This window comes from Cygnus olor, chromosome 4 (genome assembly GCF_009769625.2).
Source record: "Cygnus olor isolate bCygOlo1 chromosome 4, bCygOlo1.pri.v2, whole genome shotgun sequence".
Lineage (NCBI taxonomy): Eukaryota > Metazoa > Chordata > Aves > Anseriformes > Anatidae > Cygnus > Cygnus olor.
Genome location: NC_049172.1, coordinates 62,264,438 through 62,279,884, shown reverse-complemented (window position 1 = coordinate 62,279,884; position 15,447 = coordinate 62,264,438). Strand labels below are relative to the sequence as shown.

The following is a 15,447-nucleotide window of genomic DNA, read 5'->3' as shown; positions in this document are numbered from 1 at the left end:
TGGTCTTCTGAAGAAGCTCCTATATTCTCATTTCCCAAATATTAGATCAGCATTATGTAGTTGTACGCGTCATTAATTCTAAGGTCTGTATTTGCATTTCTAATTCCTAAAACTGAAATTAGATCAATTTTGACACTAAGTCGTAGATTAAAGTTCTTCTAGAAAGTTACAGACAGTATGCAGAAGGATGTATTTGAGTATATTATCAAAATACTCAATTTTATGTTTATTTCAATTTTAAGATGTGAACTTCCTATTGAAGCGCTAATTATCTTTATTGAGAACTGGATAAATATTGATTTTAGCTATTTTTAGTATTGCTCTTTGATATTCAAAATCTAAATGTTCAACAAACTATTCTGTACATTTAAGTAATCTAAATTACGTAGCTTATCTCTGTACAGGTCCGCTCATGTATTAGTACGTATAAAATAAATGCAAAAATCTGATCCAGAGGTTATTCATTTTGTAGCAAATGCAGCCATTTATTCTTCCATGGAAGTAACAAATATAGGCACTTAGTGCCTTTATAAACTGATTCTTCAGTTATTTGACCATATATGCTGTCAAAAAAGACAGGGATATTGTCCCACATCATCATCTGAAGAGTAGGGAAAGGAATTGAAAGTATTTAAATAGTTCTTATGAGCACTATATGGAAATTCAAACACAGAGAGGCTTTGGCTTTTTTGATTGTCAGCCTGATGTACAAAGCTACTGTCTAACTAAATTTAACTATCCTAAGGAGTGGATCTCCAATCATAATTTACCAAGAGAAATTCTTGAGGAACTGAAGGAGAGGCAACTCAGAGTTTTTGATGAATATATCAAAGAGGGAAGGTCTAATATATTCTTCACTGAAAGGAATGAGTTCTGGCAATAATTTCCAAGGAGATAGTCCTGCCTCAGAATCTGAACATCTTAAGGATACGTTTCCAGACTTCCTTGTTTAATAAAGCTCTTTGTGTAGTTGGAAAATGTATAATTACTATACTAAATATATATTTTTTTGTATATTCTAAGCAGAGCTTCTTAAAAGCAGAGAATGTAGATTAAAGCTGATTTAATAAAAATTAGTCTGTTGATGTAATTAATTCAGAAACACAAAGCGTTAAGTTGATTTCACGTGATTAACTGATCCTTATTTGAAGCTTGATAACAATTAAAACTTTAGTCTAATTATCAGTTTACTATAGTATTCAGCATTGCTTTGTAATGTGACAGTAGCCTGGCACATTTAAAATACAGCGTAGGTTTCTCTTTGTAGATACACTGGAAATATAATTTACTATTAACTGCTGAACTGAGTTTATATCTGGTTCTTTCACTGCACCAGATAGGAACTGTGATTATTTTGCTATAAAATATCATAGAAATTTGTCTTACATATTTGAATGTTACTTGTGCAGGCAAGAACTGTGTATATATATTTAATAAGATTTCTAAAACTGCTAAAAATAGGCTAAATGCTAAGAAATCTTTGAGCCTGACCAGTAATTGCCAATATAAGCAACATATATTAGCAGAAGGACTTCATTTTTTTGTTCTTTTAATCTTCAATGACTAGTTTATTACCCTGCATGGAGCTAATTCAATGTACATCTATTTTTGTCCAGTCTTGTTAGATATTTGAAATAGTGTTACTCTCCAAAGACATCTCAGCATTATCTGGTTCTGGGCTATTCTACGCAATAGTATTCTCTATGGTGAAGAGATGCAGCCTGTTTTTTTGTTGTTCGTCTGTTTTGCTTTTTTTTTTTTTTTTTAATATTCTTGTTAAGTTTTCCAAGCTGTGCTTCCTTCCAGGCTCTCTGCTTACGGAAAGTCCTGAGGGAAGGCCAAGTTAATAATAAGTATTTCTTTGCTTGAAGAAATACAAAAAGTGTACTGATCTGTCAAGGCTGGCTGCCTCCTGAGAAACACTAACTGCCTTTTCTTAACTAATTACATTTTGTATTGGTTCACCACAAAATTGGGCCTGAAGAAAACAGGAATTTTAAACACTTCACCCTAACTTTACAAGGAAACTCCTTTGTGAAGAAGAAAAAAATGTGATTATGTTGAGATCAAAGTACAAAGTCAGTAAGTGATCTGCCAGCTGTAATCAGGAATTCCTCCCCTTCTGTCTTGTCACTGTTTATCATAACTCCTGTTATTGGTGAGTTGGCAAAGACACTGATTTATGAAACCTCACACGTGTTCAGAGCGACCTGCCGAGCTGAGGACTCCGTTCTCATGCTAGTGAAGCTCACAACAACGTGGTACCGTGAGGATATGCTGATCCAGAGAAGGCCTTTCAAAATATGACCAGTTAGTTGTTCGTGTGTTCTGTACTACTTACAGTCTATATAAAACAGAGGATAATCTGTTTTAAAGAAAGAGTACCTCCAGCTTTTTCTAATTATCTTGGTGTTCCCATTGCACTCTCTCCCAGTAGTCATGTGGTAGCTTCATTTACTCAAGGTTAAGAACTGCTAATTTACAACTGACCGAAAAAAATAGGTTGACAATGTTCTATTTCTAGTTCAAGGAACAAAACCGTAAGTCCATCTGTGTTCTGTTGAACTTGGTATCAGCTTATTCAATGTCCCTGGGTAGGATTGAGCTATGTATTCAGGCTACTAGCTGTAGGTGTCTTCATGTGTGATTAGTGTCTGAGCTTCCTTTAATCAATGGGAATCTTGCCAATAGAGTCACTGGAGTATAGAGGGCTGTTCAGGTCACTGTAACATAAGCACGTTGTGCTCGATTCATTTACCCAAACTGAGGATATCAAAAAGATTTACACAGGGCTGGCAAATGTGGAGCGGTACCTACTGAAGTCCCACGCCACTGGGGAGCAGCAGCTGGAGGTTAGGCAAAGCACCGCAGAGGATGAATCATGCCAGACACCTCCGTGTCCCACTCGGTCAGCTGAGTCCCTGCCCAGACACCCCTGACTGCGTTAACTGGGTCTCTGCTGGCGACAGGAGGAGCTTTCTGCAGTGACTGTAGAAATATGGAAATAGGGGGTTTGGATCTTGACGTGAATCTACACCACCACCCCCTTATTGGAAAGTGCTTTTGCTAATAGCTGCATCGCAACTGTGTCAGTTTGCACTTTCTTCAAGTGTAATTTGGAGTTAATTCTCAATCAGAGATGACTAAACTGCATAAAATATTTATGCTTTAAAGATTAATTAATATGGTGATGAGATCTCTTTAAAAAGGAGTAGATTAGAATTCCTATATCTTCTCAAATGTTAGTTGTTCCCATCATCAAATGTAGTTGTCAGTATTAACCTGTAGCATGTGCTGATTTTGTCTGTTTTGAGCTGTGGCACTTAGCACCCTGTGGGCAGGAATTGCACGGGCACTAAGGCCATTAACTCTCCTCTGGGGAGAGTCTGTTGGAACAGTAGGACCCAACCGTAAAACAAAATACAGCTCTGCTGGTTCGTATGGACAGTGCCATGCTGCTGGGTTTTTTTGTTTTGTTTTGTTCTAATTCTTAAGAAAGTTTGGTAATACAGCTAGGATTCTTCAAATTTATCTGATGTTTCCTATTTCCAGTATCTTCAGATATCAGGGAACGTTGTTCTACAGACGGTTATAATCTCCGGAAAGGTTTCTGTATTCTTTGAGGTAATTGTCTGGAGATGTCACCCCTACCCGTTCCCTTTGGAAGCAGCAGTATTAGTAACACTTCCAGCAAAATGCAGAGGAATGTAGTCAACAGTTAGCGTAACACTAACAGGGGTTACAGAACTTTGTCTGCCACAAAAGGCATACATGCTGGTACACATGAACAAGACATTTTTATAAGACTTGTTTCATCTAATACTTTTCACTTGCAAACCATGTACAAACCATACAATCTGTCTCAGCAAGTAATACCTGATCGTGACCTGCTACTGTCGGTGTACACATGACCCAAAGGCATGAAGCAGCTTCCTTCAAAGAATCCGATTAGAGTAGCTTTTCTTTTCCATTGTAAACAGCCTTACGTTGCTATTGGGTATGAAGCTGTTAGTTATATGGCAGATGTGGTACAGCAGAAAAACAAGAAACTAGAGAGTTAGGCTGTTCTATAGTAAAGTACCTCTTACTCTTCACCCTACCTCCCTACCATGTTTCACAGCTCCTGCCTATACTTTCTATCCCACATAGTAATTGTAGTTCAGTACTACTACAAACCCTTCTCATCGTACCTATACGCATGTGACTTTTGCAGACATTTAACACACAGGCATTTAACATACACAATAGTTCATGAGTTGTAGATGTTGGGGGAAAAATAATTCAAGACATATAATAAGAAAGCAGAAAGAGGTGAGAATTAAGTTTGTGCCATAGAGTCGCTGGCATCTGGTAGCTGTAGGAACAAGAGTCCTAATTTCCTAATTTATGATACCTAAATGAAGTACCTAAGAGTGTAATTTCCCTTTGCAAGGTCTTTCTAGTTAATTAATAGAGAGCCTGGATGTCTGGACATCTGTGGTGTTCTTTCCAGAAGTCTGGCTAACGTATAATTGATTTGTGCCCGGAAATGTGCCCTGGTACAGGGCAAGTGACAAAGAGCGGTTTGTGTGCAGACTGTGCGAGCCTAGCCTGCCTTCTCTGGGAGGGATTGGCAGTGGCTGTGTATGTCTATAAATGCTGGACCTGGAACAAATTCTATTCTATAGCCAGGTTTCTTCACCAAAAGAACGAGTTTTCTTCCAGGCTGTACGTGGGGGCAAACTAAAATGCCTTTTAAGTCATCGAAGGACTAGAGCTGTGCAGCAAAACCACAGCCAGACCAGTTTGGTACTGCAGGCTGTGCCAGGTTTCTCCATGTCTTTAAAAGGGGAGTAGAACAACTAAGTTCATGACACAAGCCTCTCTGGTGCTTAAAATTAAGTGGAGCGAACCCAGACTTCTTTTGCAGATAGTGTTGAGAAATAAGTATTAGCGTATAGTTCTGGTTTTGCTTTCCTTGCTTTTATTTCAGGTGTGGTAGGATATAGTAACTGTAATTGTTCACTCATCGAGTTGCTGTTGGAATTGTCTGTCTTTCCACAAGCCCACAGCTAAGCATATTAATAGCTGCAGACATACAGATGTAGGTCATCTGGGGACACTGGCTATATTTATGTGTCAGGAGTTATATGGCAGTAACCTTGATATGCTTTAGGATAAAAACTGATGAAAAATCGCAAATTATTTTACTCACTTATGGCTGCAAATCTTTGTATGATGGCCATTTAGCCCTCACCTTGGTTAATCGAGTTTTTGTGTTCCTATCGCTCTTGTCCTGGCTCTTCATTCAAACAGGAATGTGTTTACCTGGCTTCTGCACAAGTGAGGAGAGTTATGTGGGTCTGGTATCACTTACCCGTGCCAGTCTGCATACACCCTGATTCAGTGAGTTTTACATGGGCAACATGTGAATTTTAAATTGCAAGATAAATACAGAAAGTTATCCCCATTAAACAGAGACATTAAACAGTAATTACTGGTTAAGCTTAATTTAAACAGATTTTTCATTGCTGAACAATATTTTTTAATGACAGTGGATTTCACCAGGAAATGCTTCAGCCAGAGCTCAAAGATTCCCTACAGAATTGTTTAAGAAACTAGCTAAGATTTACATGAAAGTGTAGCATACACACAGCTTGTCATGTGTCCCTTCTAGGCAGCTGTGATGGACCATGGTATGAGGGATAAGAGAATCAGGTATGGGTTATTAGAAACACCAGCATACGCCTTTACAGCTTTTTATTTATATCCTACTTTTGCTCCCATATATTTATAATCAGTTGTACATTAGTTTCTCTGATCTTATATTCATCTAAACACATTGATTCATTAATGCTCATCGAGATGCATCTTGCTCTGGTTTTGCCTTGACCTACGCTGTTTGCAGTATGGTATTGCCAGGCATTAAGCAGTGCCTCTCAGAAAATCAGCATCATTTCCAGAAGGCTTGGTAAAGCAGCCACACTCTCTCTTGCCAAGTCCACTCTAGAGCAGGTGCTTCAGCATTTACTTTTCCATCCAAGTAATAAAACATAATTCATGTGAAAATTCCACGCTTGCTAGTAACATCAGAAAAAAATGAGGATTTATGATCCTTTTAAAGTCCATTTTTGTATACAACCCTAATTGCGCTGCAGGGCACCTGCAAAGCAACACATTTTGTATGTATCATTATACTGTAGCCATTAAAACATGCTAATGTGTGAGGTTCTTTGCTTGTCTGTTTTTACTGTAGCATTAAATAAGCATTTTAATTGCTATTTTTGTAGTGTTTAGGAAGCTTGCTGGGTCACTTACGTAACAAAGTACTTTGATCTAATCTCTAGAATAGAGATTAGTTCTTTGTGCCAAGTCAGATTTTCATTGTATAATGTCTGTTGCTGCCAATGAATGATGCTCAGCGTAAACTTCCAGTATGTGATAGAGCAGAAACGTTTGTCTTTATTTGATTATTAGTCTCTTTTGACAGGTTGTTTTTTTTAAGGATAGAAGTATTTGCCTGGAGTTCTACTGATTACATCAAGTTAGCGCATAGGTGAAGATGACGACTAATATCAAAGAATTGATTTCACTTTGTTTTACATTTGGAGTAAGCACATTTGGTTGGAGAAGTCACTGGCAAAGATGATTAAGAAAAGATGAGAAAAAAAATTATCCTTTTTTGTTCTTTTTCATTTTTTACCCCAGGTTATGCATTCCTCTTGTTCCAAGAAGAGAGTTCTGTCCAGGCACTGATTGACGCCTGCATTGAAGAAGATGGAAAGCTCTATCTATGTGTTTCCAGTCCTACTATCAAGGACAAGCCAGTAAGTAAACAGTAGATGGCCTGCAGGCTATGGGTGCCATCTGTCTAAAGCTGCATTTGAAATGACAACGATGAAAATAATCAAAAGCAAACTACTATTGGCAGCACTCAACATCTGGAACAGTCATGATTTTAAAAACTGTAGTGTTTTGAATTAATAGGGTTAAAACAGAGCATCCAGACATGCTCAACTAATAGGATTATTTGACTGTTAACAGTTTATATAGGCTGATGAACACATATCCACCATGTAGTGAAACTTAGGGTAGCACACGATTTTCTTTAATAAACTATATAAATATACCATTCGTATTTAATAGGTTCAGATCCGTCCCTGGAATCTAAGTGATAGTGACTTTGTGATGGACGGTTCCCAGCCACTTGATCCTCGAAAAACAATTTTTGTTGGAGGAGTCCCTCGACCATTAAGAGCTGGTGCGTATAAATTGTGACTGTTTTTAAAAGTGGGAGATTATTGGAAATAATTTGAATCATGCATAATTGCATATAGATACATATAGACAGTTATAGGTATGTAGCTATAAAAATAAAAGACTGCCTTGATAGTTATAACCATAGTACAGTATTAATTGTTTTCATCTGGTGTTGCCCACAAATTACTGTTCATCTTTTAGATTTACTGGAAGCTGCTACATGTCTAAAGCTGTAGAAAATGCATTCATCTTATTAGCAAAAGTGCTGGTTTTTTGTTTTTAAAATAATGGTATGAAAACATCTCTACCATGCTCTATTTGTACTTGACATTGTACATTAGCTACTCTTCTGCTACTATCAGGTGGGTAACATGGATAAGGAAAAACATAGGTAATGAGTAAGAAATAAAGGCAAAAGGGAAGAAATTCAGACAGCTACCACAGTCGGTATGTCACAACGCTATGCAAGATTGTGGGACTCTTTCTAGCCTCTTGCTGAAGTGCATGGAGGAAAATGTAGGTGTTTCTGTAGCTGTGAAATGGTCGATCTGCAACCTTGACAGTTTGCTTTGTGAGATTGACTGCGGTAGATTTTTACAATATTTTATGGAGGCCTTCTAGTAAGTAGGTTAAAGTGAATGTTGGAAGTTGCATGCAGCATTTCAAATCCCAGCTTCTTTTAGAATGACTTCTGGACTTCATTAGTCTTCCATAGTTTGTACCACGTTGTATTCTTACAGAAAAATGAGCTTTCGGATAAGAGGTGCAAGAAAATCACAAAGTGATAGTGCAAATTTTGGGGTATAAACAATTCTAATTTTTTATATCTTGGACCCGCAATACTAAAGCTTTTCTGTTATTTCACTTTTAAGACTATACCTTTGACTCTGTTACAAGCTCTGTACATGAGCATAAACATAGTATGTTCCAACTGCACATGAATTTTCTGTAAATTCAGTCCAAATACTCCAGATTGCTTTGCCGAACGTCTGTGGTAAATTTAATGGACACATTCTTATGTTTAGCTTTGCGGTCCCCTGTATATGTGAAAATGAAACCTTTATGGCACTGTGAAATAAGAATCATGCAGAAAAGCAGTAAAACTTCAGCAGGCTTTTCAAAAAAATATTGAAAATCAATGGCTGCAGACAACTATATATCCTAATACAGAGGATACTAATTCTGAAAAAAAAATATTTTCCACCTAAATGAATTGCAAAACTGAATTCAGTGTAAAATAATACTAGAGATTTGGTAAAACATTTATTTGGGAGTTTTGAGAATTTTGGTTCTATGAACTTGAGTTTCTGTGATGTGTCATGCTGTGGAGATTATCAAGCTCTGCATGGCTGCTGAAAAGATGCTAACTACATCTTTAAATTCAAGTAGGACATAGAGCATGTGGACAGCCAGAGAACAAGGACCAAGGAATTTGTGGCATGGGGATCTATTTTACGCAGCTTGCATTCCATGCCTGCCCAAAAAGTCTTTTGCTGTAATCCCTTGAAGAAAACTGTCCTGGAATTTCAGTTCCAGGTTACCAAGGACTGCAAGTTCTTACAATTCCATTGCTCCTTGGATGTGTGTAGCCACAGCGTGAAAGATCTGTCTGCTGAGTATTTCATGACTTAATTCATATGTTTTTCTATTTCTTGTTATTACTGTTACATAGGTTGTTGCAGAATTAATTACTAAAATTAACTTTTCTACTATTTTTAAATACAAGCATACTATTTAAAGTTTGTACAGTAAAAACAATTTAAGTGAACATTATTTTGTTTCCTAATAGTGGAATTGGCTATGATCATGGACCGTCTGTACGGTGGAGTTTGTTACGCAGGAATTGATACTGACCCTGAGCTGAAATACCCAAAAGGTGCTGGACGCGTTGCTTTTTCCAATCAGCAGAGTTACATTGCTGCCATCAGTGCTCGGTTTGTTCAACTTCAGCATGGCGATATAGATAAACGAGTAAGTTACACAAAATTTGTTTGTTTGCTTGTTTGGTTTTAGATATTTGAGAGCTCTTAGGGTGCGGTGATGTTGTATTCTCATTGGCTTTTATGCCAGTTCGTACATTTCTTTTAGTATTCCTGAAGCTCCACAGGTTCCAAGAGTTAAACCGTGAATGCCCCTGAACAAACAACACGCATTCCATGAAGCAGCAGTTTGTTCCTTGGACATATGTTAGGCCATATGTTCTTTCCGTTCTGAAGTTCCTGGTTTTGTTGTGCGTGGGCAATGGATTTGAAAATCTTTTTCCGTCCCTTATTCTAATGAAACCAAATACTGTGATAATTCCTCTGTCATTTGTAGGAAACTCTGTTATTCATTGGTTTCGGACTAGGTCTAATTTGCAGTTGCCATTAATTTCAGCCATAAATATCAGAGCTCAGCACTTCGGAAAATCAGTCAGACTTGACACTTAAAATGTGAAATGTCTTATCCTTTCTGTTTAAGAGTGTCTTGAGTATTTACCAATGTGTGTTTCTGGTTGCTATAGATGCTTATTGCTAGCTAAAGCAAAACTAACTTCTAAGAAGACTAGTCCACTTCATTGCTCTTAATTAAAAGTATGAGAGTAGCAAAGAAGACTGACATCTAAATTATGTCAGTTTTAAGTGTCACTAGTTTGGGTGTCGAGAGCTGCAGAGGTAGTCAGTGGGATTAATAGGTGTTCTGTTAAAAAAAAAAAAAAAAAAGTGCCTTAGAGGAGGAAGGATTGAGTAAGTAGTTCAAGGTCCAGCCTCCTCTACAGATCAAAGACACAGGAAGAAGAAAGTAGTACAGTTAACTAAAGTCTGCTGTAGGGAGGTGGTGTGTGGCTTCTCTCCCTTCAGACAGGCAGAGCAATGCAGCCTTTACATGTGTCTCAGGTACCAGTTGCCTACTGAGCTGAAATCCCCAAGCATGATCCTTTCCAGAGGATGAGCGGGTCTGAACGTGGATGGTCTTCACATCCAGATGTGATGGCTATATTTTGGCGGTGGGACTGCTGGTGTTCTTGTGACTTACAGCTGAGTTTGTTCTTTACAAACTTTTGTTTGTTTTTAGTTCTACCTTTTCATTAGTTCCATAACAGGAAAAATGCCCATTATCAAAACAGCAGGCATCTGCAGCAGGCCACTTGGAAAATGGACAATTAGGAAAAAAAAAAAAAAAAAAAAAAGAATCTACCCTAAGAGTTATTAGTTCATAAGCATGGAATTTGAGTTACATCCATGAGACTTAATTTATGCAAACAGAAATTAAATATTTGAAGTTAAACTTCAGTCACTATTACACCCCTGCCCCACCCCAAAATTACAAGCCCTACCCCAAGTATAAGTAGTATCTGCAGATAGCTTTCTCTTTAAGTATCTAAATGCTCATAGTTTCTTTTTTAATTGTTATGATTCAAGGATTCATGGTTTTTCTACAGTGTTCCTTTCCTAATTCTTGAAAACTAATTTTTTTAGCAACTAGTTCCTTAAGCTCTATAATTCAGGCATCTTTATCTTCCTTGATGTTTCTTCCTTCAAAATGTCTGCTGTCCCTGAGGTGCTTTATTTGCAATATACAGCAAGGCCAAATCTAAATATTTTAACAAATTTGTCTTTAAACCTTATCATGATGGAGAGGGTTTATGAACTGTTCTGTTCATTTGCCAGAGGTTTTTCAATCTTGTCATTTTTAAAGGATTTTCTCTATATCTAAATCATATGTTCAGTCCTGTTATTTATATACCTATTTATATAGCTCTGTTGTGTACATTAATATAAAGAACATTTTACAAATGCAGGAGGCAATCCTACTTCAGGTTCTGCCTTCATTTGAGATACGAATACATGGAAATACATTTACGAATACATTGGAAAACTTAGTGTCACAGTGCCTTTACAGACATTGTCTGTGATCTTAACTTCTTCCCTACCTAAGTATTCTGTAGCTTCTCTCCAGTTCTTTTGATGCAGATATGTTTAGTTTCTCTAACAGATGTTTTCCTTCAGCAAAGTGCTCCTCATCCTGTTCCATCATATATGAAAGCTCAGCTCCAAACATTTTATTGAAACTCATTTGGCGTTTCAGCTCCAAACAATTCTTTCAAGCATTGTTAACTTTCATATGCCAGCAGTCTCCATCCACTTCATGTGATATTTCCATTCCCCAAAATATGTATCTAATACATCTGAAATCATCTTCATACTAAACTTGGTGCATCAATGCACCAACGTGTGCAATTCGTGGTGCTTCATGCTTTCAGCAATTTTGAACCACAGTCAGAATTACTGCATAAAGTAGCTGGTTTTTGGAAAGTTTGAGTAAATTCTGATAAGGAGGGTCGTTGTAGTGAAGTAATAAGTAGAGTTCGTACTGAATATATACTATTGGAAGAAGCATACTCTTTTTTCAGACGTATATGTACTTGATATGTCAAGTACGCATCTACTTCTGAAGCTAGGAACATAAAGACTATTCTTTTGCAAAACCTTTGGGTGGTGGGTAGCTGTATTTTGTAGCTCTGGAAATACAATAGAAAAATGTCATTTTATTTTGAAGTTCTTGCTATTTCAAACATTCTGTCTGAGTATGGTACATAAACTCAATGTCTATATGTAGGATTCTTCTCAATTAGTAGTTAGTATCTCAAGTAAAATCTTTGTACAGTGATGAGTTTTAGTATAAGCAGGAATACCTCTTTAGCAACAAAAGTCAGAAAATACTGTCTTTAAAAAAGAGTAAGGAAAATGTGGAAGACAACAATACATTCCTTAATAATGGAGTCAACTCATTTTGTGTTTTATTATGAAGTTCTTCTTCCTGTTTGAGCGCAGTCTGTAACAGTTCAGTTATGCAGAGACATAATGCAAATTTACCACTGGACTCCTGCCACTTTTCCACTCTGGCAGTCGGATGAGTTTGGGAAAAAGAAGCTGTGTAAGACAGGTGTTTCTAGCAGTCTGTAGACATGCAAAATGGTCTTTTAAAAATATTTTCAGAATCATATTCAATACAAATTCTTATACAGCTCAAAGCCACAAAAAGGGAAAGCAATAGATGACCAAAATCCGAAGCTCCAAATTTGACCATATATTGAGTGTATTAGAAATTGGGAGTGGAATTACAGAGGACAGGAGTACTAGGTCTGTATTTCAGCCTGCTGAAAGTACTTTTAGCTTGCACACAAGGGTAGTGCATGCAGAGACTTCTCGCTTTTTAAAAAACAAGTTAATATGTAGATGGTTACATTCTTGTATGTTTATTATTTTCTAAACAGCATAAAACTGGGTTTCATTTTGGGTTATATTTGGGAGCTGATGAGATTAGTCTGGAGAGCTTTGGACTTGCTGGTTTATTTTCTACACATACTTCTATTTTATCATTTGCCAAGAGTATCCTTCCAGAATAAATTAAGTGGAGGTTCTGACGCAGACATTAATTACATATTTAGTGCATTTTATAGGTCCACCTTGAACTGTTTAGTTTTCTGGTGTGGATAGAGCAGTAACTGATAAATGGTAAACAGTAATAAAAAACAGTGAATTAAATAAAGACATAAACGTAGCTGATTTCAGACTTCTGTTTTTTCTGGAAAAGGAGAAAAACCTGAACACGCTCAAATATCTTTAATCAGGAATAATAGGTATTAACTGGAATTGTTTCTGTTTTACTCCAACAGGTGGAGGTAAAGCCATATGTGTTGGATGACCAGATGTGTGACGAATGCCAGGGTGCACGATGTGGTGGAAAGTTTGCTCCTTTCTTTTGTGCCAATGTCACTTGCCTGCAGTATTACTGTGAGTTTTGTTGGGCAAATATCCACTCCCGCGCAGGACGTGAATTCCATAAGCCATTGGTAAAGGAGGGGGCTGACCGCCCACGTCAGATCCACTTCCGCTGGAATTAAACATGGTGAACCAGCATCTACATAAGGAAAGAAGGGTGCATGTGGCTTACTGTGTTTGAAGATACTGACATGCAGAAGAAATAAGTGCATTCTTCTGCTTTTCACCCCAGCTATCAATACATGCATCTTTATCAGCAGCCAAAACACTACAAGCCTCTTGTTTTTCACCAAAACCCTACATCTCAGGCTTACTAATTTTTGTGATATTTTCATGTTAAAATAAAATGTTTTTTTGTATTTTCTCCAAGTTATTTTTATATGTAAAGTTAAAACTAGATATGAGAATGTTTTTGCGTAGGGGCACACAGTCTGCTGCTATATTTAGTGGGTGAAGCGTGCACTTATTTCTAAACATGGGTTTTTAACTTCAAGATCTGCCCCAGTAATTTACCAAAGGTAGCAAAATAGTGAAGATGGAATATGTCTGCTACAAAAAGCTTATTTTTATTGTTGTTGCTATTTTCAGTGTATACATAAACTAAAAATTAGGGTTGATTTTTTGCTCTCCATTTTGACTTGCAAGAAATAATACCTCAAGATAATCTGATTTATTAGCTATTTTTAAACATTTTTAATCACAAGCTGTATTAGCTTTGCTGCTATATAGGTGTTATGTGTAATGCCACCTATTAATACGGGATTGAAACGTTTAAGACACACTGCATTACAGATAAAATGCAGGCAGCACAATATGGCTTAAACTGCCATAGTTTTAGAATGTGAAAAAATTGCATGTTTACTTACCTGTATAAACCATATGCATGCACTAGAACTATTAATTAACAAGAGGTGAGTTATTGCAAATGTTCAAAAAAAGGCTCTCTTGAAACTAGGTAGCATGAGCAAATTTACAAAATTTGTTACAAAAAAAAAAACAAACTTGCATGCATTATTGTGACTGAAGTAAAAAAAAATGTCCTACATGTGTACAATATGCAAATTAGTTTTAGACTAGAAAGTGCAGCCATTTTGTGACCTGGTCAGTAGTGGAACTCAATTTTATGCAGACTGGATGTAATATTGTAATCCCTGTGCAATTTTGTGATGTGTGCTTCTACTTAATGTGGCGTGTTGTAGTATAGATACAAGTTTGAGTAAAAAGCTAGCATTTAAAAAATTCTTTTCAACCCCCTTGATTGTTCATGGTTAAGATTTCCTCTACAAACCAAAGATGGCCAGCACACTGCTAACCAGTCACCAAATGTGAAACCCATGACAAATGCATACAAAAATATACTTATATAAGAATGCGTAATGCTTTAGAAATTTAATCCAAGTAAAGTCAAAATGGAGAAGGTGTAATATACAGACGGCTAGTTGCATAACAAACTAAATTTTACCTTTAAGACAACAGTGAAATTTGGCTTAAAATCTTGCTTACATGTTTGACCTGTGTGCATTGTGGTCTTCTGTCAAACTGGGGTCACTGTTGCATGAAAAGTAGCTACTTGACAGTCAAGGATAGTGTTTTTTATGTTAATGAAGGAGTTCTTGTAACGACATTGCTTGCGGATTTTGAGAAACATAGTTACGACAGAGGCAATATTTACCTGAACACTAAAAGGAAATCATAGCAGTGTTTTTGTCTATCTCAGAGCATTCTTAATGCAACTAGCCCCGACTTTTTAATGGAACAAACAGTTATTCTGCAGTCTAAGCAAGCACTCAATGGCAAATGTTAAAATGCAGAATTAAGAGCCTGATGCTAGAGTTGAAATTACAAGGGTGTTGTTCTTTGCAATCCCTTGGGACAATCCTTCATGTAAGCAAAGTGTTGATCTTATATTGGTTGTCTACAGTGTGCTTTTTTGTACTGTACAATATGTGGTTCATGTCTAACTCTGCTGTTTTATTGTGGTTGTGGTTCAAGTTTTTAATGTTTAAAGTTGATGCTGTTTTAAGAAGAGCTTTTTACTAATTTATTTGTCAATGTTCCCTATTTGTTACCTAACCATGATCCTCCAGATTTTTTGGAGTATTCTTTTCTAACCTTAACCCTGCCAAACCTTGATCCATTTTGACATTTGTTATGCACTATTTTTATATCTCTGTGAGAGATTTTTCCAACAGTCAGCTATTTTAAGGCACACTTTTTTTGACTGATGACATCTCCTTTGCTATACCTCAATTTTTGGAATTTAGAAAAGAAATCAGTAGTTTTGCAATGTTAATTATTTAGATATAATTTAATTCTGCAGATTTTTTTAAACTTTATTTTCATATTTTCTGCTTAATGTTTAAAATTGAAGAGCCTTTAAATATATTAAATAATGAACACTAATATGAAAATAATAAAAAATTGAAATAATTGGAGATGTTGA

General features: G+C 36.6%; 1 protein-coding gene across 3 annotated transcripts in view; it reads left to right on the top strand.

The window, feature by feature from the left end:
* Positions 1-14,080, top strand: part of CPEB2 (cytoplasmic polyadenylation element binding protein 2) — a 51,313-nt gene extending 37,233 nt beyond the window's left edge. For all 3 annotated transcript variants that reach the window (XM_040555007.1, XM_040555008.1, XM_040555009.1), the window contains 4 exons: positions 6,688-6,806; positions 7,126-7,240; positions 9,029-9,210; positions 12,899-14,080. In XM_040555007.1, coding sequence (XP_040410941.1) covers positions 6,688-6,806; positions 7,126-7,240; positions 9,029-9,210; positions 12,899-13,126 — 644 coding nt within the window. In that variant the 3' untranslated portion in view covers positions 13,127-14,080. The remainder of the gene's footprint in view (positions 1-6,687; positions 6,807-7,125; positions 7,241-9,028; positions 9,211-12,898) is intronic.
* Positions 14,081-15,447: the final 1,367 nt, after the last annotated feature.